This window comes from Protomyctophum parallelum (genome assembly GCF_964188405.1).
Source record: "Protomyctophum parallelum genome assembly, chromosome: 12".
NCBI classification, from domain to species: Eukaryota; Metazoa; Chordata; class Actinopteri; order Myctophiformes; family Myctophidae; genus Protomyctophum; species Protomyctophum parallelum.
This window is the reverse complement of record NC_139712.1, coordinates 13002181-13012180: the sequence shown is the minus strand read 5'-3', so window position 1 is coordinate 13012180 and position 10000 is coordinate 13002181. Positions and strand designations below refer to the sequence as shown.

Here is a 10000-nt window from a genome sequence, read left to right as displayed (position 1 = left end):
AGTGAACAAAAAAAAAGCAAGTCCTTATAACGACGGCGCCAAAATGCATATTGTTTGACTAAAATCAACTGTAGATTTTAGTCGACTAAAATCTTACGACATTTAGCCGACTAAAAACTAGACTAACGCTAAAACATTCCTTGGGTGACAAAAATGAGACTGAAACTTAATGAAAACTAAGGTTTTCATTCCCATTTGTTACACTCTCAGAGTTACAGACCCACAAGATCTATTTAGTTCCTCACTATCCATTTAGCCGGGGACCCCCTGGAGCTCCCTCAAGGACCCCTGGCCCGGTGTGTGTGTGTGTGTGTGTGTGTGTGTGTGTGTGTGTGTGTGTGCGTGTGCGTGTGTGCGTGCGTGCGTGTAACGCAGGGCTGGGCAACTTTGACGATGGAGAGGGCCACTATATTTCCTCACTCCAGAGGGCCATATTATATTATTTTCGTTGCAAAAATAGCCGATCTACAAGCTCAAAACGTGTCGCGCTGCGACACGTTTTGAGCTTGTAGATCGGCTATTTTTGCTATATGAATATTCATTTTTTCTATTTTTGAGTTTGAATCCTGAAAATGTACATTCTTATGTAATTTCAAATGCCTTTAATTATACGTGTGTTGAGCATTGAGCTGCTAATTTAGACTGAAGTAATTAAAGCAGTTGTGGAATTGTAAACAGCTGGAACCACTATATCAGTATTCTGACAATAACCTGAGGGCCACATTAAGTGAAGTTAGGGGCCGCATGTGGCCCCCGGGCCGCCAGTTGCCCACCCCTGGTGTAACGTCTCTCTCTCTCCACAGGGCGGAGCTCTACTGGTGGCGCGGTCAGAACCGCCGCTCTCTCCGCGTGGGGCCGTTTCCTCGCCACGTGGTGACGGCGGTCGCCGGCCTGTCGGCGCACGACATCAGCCGACCGCTCAAACACTCCTTCATCCACACGGGCCACGGGGACACCGACCCGCACCGCAGCTGGGGCTACGCCGACCGCATCGACAGGTTAGCACGTTAGCACTGGGGCTACGCCGACCGCATCGACAGGTTAGCACTGGGGCTACGCCGACCGCATCGACAGGTTAGCACTGGGGCTACGCCGACCGCATCGACAGGTTAGCACTGGGGCTACGCCGACCGCATCGACAGGTTAGCACTGGGGCTACGCCGACCGCATCGACAGGTTAGCACGTTAGCACTGGGGCTACGCCGACCGCATCGACAGGTTAGCACGTTAGCACTGGGGATACGCCGACCGCATCGACAGGTTAGCACGTTAGCACTGGGGCTACGCGGACCGCATCGACAGGTTAGCACGTTAGCACTGGGGCTACGCCGACCGCATCGACAGGTTAGCACGTTAGCACTGGGGCTACGCCGACCGCATCGACAGGTTAGCACGTTAGCACTGGGGATACGCCGACCGCATCGACAGGTTAGCACGTTAGCACTGGGCTACGCCGACCGCATCGACAGGTTAGCACGTTAGCACTGGGCATACGCGGACCGCATCGACAGGTTAGCACGTTAGCACTGGGGATACGCCGACCGCATCAACAGGTTAGCACGTTAGCCCTGGGGCTACGCGGACCGCATCGACAGGTTAGCACTTTAGCACTGGGGCTACGCCGACCGCATCGACAGGTTAGCACGTTAGCACTGGGGCTACGCCGACCGCAACGACAGGTTAGCACGTTAGCACTGGGGCTACGCCGACCGCATCGACAGGTTAGCACGTTAGCACCGCTCCTGGGGCTACGCCGACCGCATCGACAGGTTAGCACGTTAGCACTGGGGCTACGCGGACTGCATCGACAGGTTAGCACGTTAGCACCGCTCCTGGTGCTACGTGGACCGCATCGACAGGTTAGCCCGTTAGCACCGCTCCTGGGGCTACGCAGACCGCATAGGTTGTTTGAAGCTTTAGCCAAACGCAGGTCTCCCGTGTGAAAAGCCAACATTTTAACTCATTTTGGATTAAAAATGAATCTGTTTTTCTCCTCTCCTGAACACTTAGTCTTGTTTTCTCCTCTCCTGAACACTTAGTCTTGTTTTCTCCTCTCCTCAACATTTAGTCTTGTTTTCTCCTCTCCTGAACACTTAGTCTTGTTTTCTCCTCTCCTGAACACTTAGTCTTGTTTTCTCCTCTCCTGAACACTTAGTCTTGTTTTCTCCTCCTCAACATTTAGTCTTGTTTTCTCCTCTCCTCAACACTTAGTCTTGTTTTCTCCTCTCCTGAACACTTTGTCTTGTTTTCTCCTCTCCTGAACACTTAGTCTTGTTTTCTCCTCTCCTCAACACTTAGTCTTGTTTTCTCCTCTCCTGAACACTTAGTCTTGTTTTCTCCTCTCCTCAACACTTAGTCTTGTTTTCTCCTCTCCTGAACACTTACCTGTACCTGTTCTCCTCCTCAGTCTGTACCTGTTCTCCTCCTCAGTCTGTACCTGTTCTTCTCCTTAGTCTGTACCTGTTCTCCTCCTCAGTCTGTACCTGTTCTTCTCCTTAGTCTGTACCTGTTCTCCTCCTCAGTCTGTACCTTGGGAACCCGATGGACCCTCCTGACATCCTAGGGATGCACCGCTCCACCGCCAGACCCACCAAACTACCAAACCGCTCCAAGAGTGAGTTCACACAGTTACACCACACCCTACCAAACTACCAAACCACACCCTACCAAACTACCAAACCACACCCTACCAAAATACCAAACCACACCCTACCAAACTACCAAACCACACCCTACCAAACTACCAAACCACACCCTACCAAACTACCAAACCACACCCTACCAAACTACCAAACCACACCCCACCAAATTACCAAACCACAACCCACCAAACTACCAAACCACACCCTACCAAACTACCAAACCACACCCCACCAAACTACCAAACCACACCCCACCAAACTACCAAACCAAACCACACCCCACCACACCCTACCAAACTACCAAACCACACCCCACCAAACTACCAAACCACACCCCTCCTCCACAACCAAACTACCAAACCACTCCCCTCCTCCACAACCAAACTACCAAACCACTCCCCTCCTCCCCAACCAAATTACCAAACCACACCCCATGCATCCACAACCAAACTGTGTGTGTGTGTGTGTGTGTGTGTGTGTGTGTGTGTGTGTGTGTGTGTGTGTGTGTGTGTGTGAGAGGGTGTGTGTGTGTGTGTGTTCTCTCGCTCGCTTGTGGGGCTGTTACGCGAGGTTGCTAACTGCTACTTTATTTTGCAACCAGTCAGTGAGTCCAATGACACTCTATAGATGCACCATGACATCATGACACTCTATAGATGCACCATGACATCATGACACTCTATAGATGCACCATGACATCATGACACTCTATAGATGCACCATGACATCATGACACTCTATAGATGCACCATGACATCATGACACTATAGATGAAGGTCAGTGCCCGGTGTCGTTCCACACCCCCACAGGGAGGGCAGTGCCCGGTGTCGTTCTACACCCCCACAGGGAGGGCAGTGCCCGGTGTCGTTCTACACCCCCACAGGGAGGGCAGTGCCCGGTGTCGTTCCACACCCCCCACAGGGAGGGCAGTGCCCGGTGTCGTTCTACACCCCCACAGGGAGGGCAGTGCCCGGTGTCGTTCTACACCCCCACAGGGAGGGCAGTGCCCGGTGTCGTTCTACACCCCCACAGGGAGGGCAGTGCCCGGTGTCGTTCTACACCCCCACAGGGAGGGCAGTGCCCGGTGTCGTTCTACACCCCCACAGGGAGGGCAGTGCCCGGTGTCGTTCTACACCCCCACAGGGAGGGCAGTGCCCGGTGTCGTTCTACACCCCCACAGGGAGGGCAGTGCCCGGTGTCGTTCTACACCCCCACAGGGAGGGCAGTGCCCGGTGTCGTTCCACACCCCCCACAGGGAGGGCAGTGCCCGGTGTCGTTCCACACCCCCCACAGGGAGGGCAGTGCCCGGTGTCGTTCTACACCCCCCACAGGGAGGGCAGTGCCCGGTGTCGTTCCACACCCCCCACAGGGAGGGCAGTGCCCGGTGTCGTTCCACACCCCCACAGGGAGGGCAGTGCCCGGTGTCGTTCCACACCCCCCACAGGGAGGGCAGTGCCCGGTGTCGTTCCACACCCCCCACAGGGAGGGCAGTGCCCGGTGTCGTTCCACACCCCCACAGGGAGGGCAGTGCCCGGTGTCGTTCCACACCCCCCACAGGGAGGGCAGTGCCCGGTGTCGTTCTACACCCCCCACAGGGAGGGCAGTGCCCGGTGTCGTTCCACACCCCCCACAGGGAGGGCAGTGCCCGGTGTCGAGTCGGTCGCACACACGGTTGTCCAGAACCGCCTCGAAAAAGGCCTCTCTGCCTGGACTCTGGACCGGGCCCCTGCATGCCCAGGGTCCATATATGGAGCTGGCCCAAGTTCTGACATCACAACAACTCCATATTTGGGCATGCCTGCATGACACAGAACTCCATATATGGGTATATTGCTTTCCCTAGCTAACTCTTCCTTTGGCCTTTATAATAATATTCTATTTTGCCTAATTAAGTTGTTTTTATTTGTTGCTTCCCCTTGTCCCCCCCCCCCCCCCCCCCCAGTGGTACAAATGTTATAATGCATTTATAACACAGAGAAATGTGAACTGAACCTGTCTGTCTCTCTGCCTGTCTGTCTGTCTGCCTGTCTGTCTGTCTCTCAGAGCAGCCACCCCCCCGCCCGCCACAACCTGCTGTCATGCTGAAGAGTGAGTCTGTCTGTCTGTCTGTCTGTCTGTCTGTCTGTCTGTCTGCCTGTCTGTCTGTCTGTCTGTCTGTCTGTCTGTCTGTCTGTCTGTCTGTGAACCAATGACATTCTTCTAAACTAAACCTCCTAACTCCATGGGATGGCCCTTGACTCCAACACCTAAATGATTTAATTCAGAAAACCCCAGAGCACAGAAAATATACTATTTGTTTGGGTGCAAATTGAGCTCTTTAATGACCTTTAAGGACACAGTTTCAGAGTTCCAGAAAGGTGTGAGGTCGTTTTAACCCATTCTGACCTGAGATCAGATTCTCAAAATGTCTTCTATATCCTGACAGTTTTCTGAAAAACTCTTGTTTTCTTCACTGTACTTACCTTTAGACCAGCACCAGACAGGAACTGGATGTGTGCTATAGCCACCTACCTTTTTATACTAGTTTTCTGAAAAAGCTATGTTTCTATGTCAGTCGTTCTTCGATTTTTCAAAAATAGCAGACCTACAAGCTCTTAGTGCGACACTCGGTGGCGCGCTATGAGCTTGTAGATCTGCTATTTTTCAATAGCTAAAGCATAACATAATGCTAACACCAAAATGGGTTCCCGTTCAGAATGAGTTAATTATGCAACATTATCAACAATAATAACCCGTCAATCATCTAATCATTAGATCCATAGATTCTAACGGTAGAACCAGGAGGGTTATTGTTAGTGTGATTGTCTTTGTATTTTTATTAAAACGCTGATTGATTTGTTTTTTGTATTGTTATGTTGTATATGGAACAAAAGAAAACTCTAGAAGGTAACAGGTACAGTCGCCCCCTAAACCATCTGACCTGTGTGTGTGTGTGTGTGTGTGTTTGTGTGTGTGTGTGTGTGTGTGTGTGTGTGTGTGTGTGTGTGTGTGTGTGTGTGTGTGTGCTCGCGTGCGTGTCTGTGTGTGTTTGTGCTCGTGTGCGCGCGTGTATGCGTGTGTGCGTGTGTGTGCATGCGTGTGTGTGTGCCCGTGTGTGTGCGTGCGTGCGTGTGCGTGCGTGAGTGTGTGTGCGTGCGTGCGTGCGCGCGTACAGAGCCGTTCTACGACTCCGTCCTGGACCACTACGATGACGACGATGACGTCATCGATGACGTCATCGTCAGCGCTCCGTCGGGCCTGAAGAGACTGGGCGTGTCCCTGGGCCTCAAGCTCCGCCCCTGGGGGGGGGAGGGGCCGGGGGGCGGCGCGCTTCTGCGGGCCAATCGGAGCGAGGTGTCCCTCATCGACTTCACCGACGACAGCTTCAGCTCGGCCACGCCCTCGCCCTCCCCGCTGGCCAATCAGGGCTCTCTGCAGGTATATACGAACCGCGCCCCTCCCCCCCTTTCCCTTGACCAATCGAGTGTTTGTACATTCTCAGAGGCTGCATCCGAATTGCTAGGGTTATTCCCTACTCCCTACCCCCCATAAGGGGATCCAGACTACTCCCTACCCCCCATAAGGGGATCCAGACTACTCCCTACCCCCCATAAGGGGATCCAGACTACTCCCTACCCCCAATAAGGGGATCCAGACTACTCCCTACCCCCCATAAGGGGATCCAGACTACTCCCTACCCCCCATAAGGGGATCCAGACTACTCCCTACCCCCCATAAGGGGATCCAGACTACTCCCTACCCCCCATAAGTGGATCCAGACTACTCCCTACCCCCCATAAGGGGATCCAGACTACTCCCTACCCCCCATAAGGGGATCCAGACTACTCCCTAACCCCCATAAGGGGATCCAGACTACTCCCTAACCCCCATAAGGGGATCCAGACAAACCCCATTAGGTTTTTTCAGATCGCCTCATATAAGAACTGTTTGAAAAATAAACAAATCATCCCGGCCGTTTCACTCATTTGAATATGAAGAATCAACTGACTACAAGAAACCAGTCAAAACGCTGCTGCTGAATTTTCGCTAGGAACAGACTGTATCAAATAAGTGACTGCAGGCTGTCACCTCCCTGCAAGGACAGTTTGTAAAGTTATTTTTAAATTCATGAATGAATAAAGAAAAAATAGGTTAATGAAAATATGTTTGCAGGCATTTAGGCCTATATGTCTAAGATAAAAAGGTTATTTTAAAATAACATAGGCCTATGATTATTATCAATAAATTAATATTAGGCTATATCCATTATCCAGCAATATGAAAACAGTGCACCACCGTGACAATATGAAAATATCAGCAGCATGATTGATTAACCACATGAACCCCCGCTAATCCTGGGGCGGGGGGATATGGAAAAAATAGCCGATCTATAAGCAACTTGACGTCCGTGTTGTGAGCTTGTAGATCGGGTACTTTTGGTAAAGAATGACCAAAAGTAGCCGATCTACAAGCTCTGCTCACAATACGGACGTTTGGTGTTAACAGAAACAGCAGTCCAATAAATGACTGCCTGCATAATGAAGTTTTAATGTATTTATCGCAATTCAATGAAATAATGTTAGATAGCATATTTTTTCATGGCAGGAATGAATGAATATCAATAAAACATATGTTCGGACACAATTAATGTGTCTCACATGCATGTATTTAGCCTACGTTTGGGATAAAGAATCTCACAAATATATTCTACAGCAAGCAACTGATTCCTCTCCTAACGTCATGCGCTGGGCCTGGGTGACACAATGAATCAGATTAGTAATTTTGCAAATGAGTAGATTTATTATAAATAAAATAAAACAATTTAAAATAAATGCACAGATCATTTGTCTCGAGATCTGTAGCTTCGAGATCCGCCAGGGAAGGGAAAACGAAAGTTTAACCCATTCTGACCGGGCACCCATTTTGGTGTTAGCATCATGTTATGCTTTAGCTATTGAAAAATAGCAGATCTACAAGCTCATATCATATCGCGCCACCGAGTGGCGCGATACGAGCTTGTAGTTCTGCTATTTTTGAATAATCGAAGAGCGACTGACATTTTTAGAATCTGATCTCAGGTCAGAATGGGTTAATCAGACCAGTGTGTGTCCAGTGGAAACCTCGTATGAATCTGATCTCAGGTCAGAATGGGTTAAAAAGTACATTTGTGGCCCAGGCGGTGGCGTAACGGTCTGGTACGGTCTGGCACCCGACTGTTAATCCAGTGTGCCGCGGGTTCGACTCCCGAGCCCGACACGGCCTTTACTGCATGTCTTCCCCCATCTCTCTCCCGTTTCCTGTCAGCCTACCGTCTGTCCCTTCAAAAAACCAATAAAAGGCGTAAGCCGCAAAAAAAAGTACATTTGTGTTAATTTCTTTGGCTGGTTCAACTTCTGCCTCTTCTGAGTTGGAGCGCATGCATGCAGAAGCAGCGCACGTGCGCAAACGCGCACATGTGCGCTCAGGAGCGAGCTTGCGCAATGCATTATGGGGCAGATTTGCTTCGCTGTGTTTTTGTAGTGACCATCGGATGCTCCCTACAATTCCCGGTGCATTGTGGGATACTTCAGTCCACTACGTTAGGGTGCTAAAATGCTCACTACATATTCAGACACTATAACAAAATGGCGTAACCCCAAAGTAGTGCACTATATGGGCATATGGGACGCAGCCAGACTTACAGACCTGTAAGGGTCCGTTTGGTTACATGCGTTACCTCTCTCTCTCTCTCTCTCTCTCTCTCTCATAGGACACGCCCTCCATCCTGGACTGGCCCCTCCCCTTGCCGGCGTACGACGAGGTTGCCTTGGAGACGGCGGCCTCAGAGGTCGACCAATCGGAGGACCAGGAGGTGCGGTCCATCTACCGGGGCCTGACCAATGAGAGCGGCTCGGCCCCGCCCCGAGGGGCGCTGCAGGAGGGGCGGAGCGAGTCCCAGTCAGCTGACCTGTTCCAGGAACTGCAGAGAGAGGTATGAAGGACCAGTGTTGTTTTAGTCGACTAAAACTAAGACGACTAAATGTTCGTCGACTACCTTTTTTCACCGACTAAAACTAAATAAAAACGAATCTATGATGACTAAAACTAAGACTAAATATACTGACAATTTCGTCAACAAATAAAAACTAGACTAAAATGTTAGGAAGGGACTAGTGGACAACAGATCCAGTTTTATGCTGGGTTGCATGCTGAAAATAGCAGATCTACAATCTCACAACGCTTCGCGCTGCGACGCGTTGTGAGATTGTATATCTGCTATTTTCAGCATGCAACCAAAGTGTAAAATATGTCATTACAACGACATCAAGGCCTGTCAAAACACATTTTAGTCGACTAAAAATCAACTGTAGATTTAGTCGACTAAAATCGTATGACATTTAGTCGACTAAAACTAGACTAAACACTAGAACATTCCAGGTGACTAAAATGTGACTAAAACTAAGTGAAAACTATTCAAGAGACTATATGACTAAAACTAAAATAGAAATTTGCTGCCAAAAACAACACTGGTAAGGACGCCATTGGTTCGTCTTCCGTCCTGTTGCCGCGGTAACCGGGGCCTCGTCCAATCCCTGTTGGGCAGAGTTGTTTTTGCCTGCAGCAAATTTCTATTTTAGTTTTAGTCATAATAGTCTCTTGAATAGTTTTCACTTAGTTTTAGTCACATTTTAGTCACCTGGAATGTTCTAGTGTTTAGTCTAGTTTTAGTCGACTAAATGTCACACGATTTTAGTCGACTAAATCTACAGTTGATTTAGTCGACTAAAATGTGTTCTGGCGCGGTCTTGATGCGGTTGAAATGACTGATTTTACACTTGCTGAAAATAGCCGATCTACAATCTCACAACACGTCGCAGCGCGACGTGTTGTGAGCTTGTAGATCGGCTATTTTCAGCATGCAACCAAGAGTAAAATGACTTATACTGAATCTCTTGTCCACTAGAGTCCCTTCCTAACATTTGAGTAATTTTTTTATTTGTTGACTAAACTGGTCTCTATACTGCCTCCCCCTGGCCAGCCGGGGCGCCTGATGGAGGGGAAAGGAACTGGTCTCTATACTGCCTCCCCCTGGCCAGCCGGGCGCCTGATGGAGGGGAAAGGAACTGGTCTCTATACTGCCTCCCCCTGGCCAGCCGGGGCGCCTGATGGAGGGGAAAGGAACTGGTCTCTATACTGCCTCCCCCTGGCCAGCCGGGGCGCCTGATGGAGGGGAAAGGAACTGGTCTCTATACTGCCTCCCCCTGGCCAGCCGGGGGGCCTGATGGAGGGGAAAGGAACTGGTCTCTATACTGCCTCCCCCTGGCCAGCCGGGGCGCCTGAAGAAATGGGACTAATCGTAGGATAAAAGATATATAAAAAAATAATATCCGTTTCAATTA

General features: G+C 50.1%; 1 protein-coding gene across 1 annotated transcript in view; it reads left to right on the top strand.

Annotated features, from left to right (window-relative positions):
* tnk2a (tyrosine kinase, non-receptor, 2a) overlaps nucleotides 1–10000 on the top strand; it is a gene marked incomplete at its 5' end in the record, with an annotated part of 41426 nt that overhangs the window by 18341 nt on the left and 13085 nt on the right. Inside the window, 5 exons of the mRNA XM_083777633.1 lie at nucleotides 804–998; nucleotides 2523–2614; nucleotides 4686–4730; nucleotides 5797–6059; nucleotides 8371–8592. Coding sequence (XP_083633759.1) covers nucleotides 804–998; nucleotides 2523–2614; nucleotides 4686–4730; nucleotides 5797–6059; nucleotides 8371–8592 — 817 coding nt within the window. The remainder of the gene's footprint in view (nucleotides 1–803; nucleotides 999–2522; nucleotides 2615–4685; nucleotides 4731–5796; nucleotides 6060–8370; nucleotides 8593–10000) is intronic.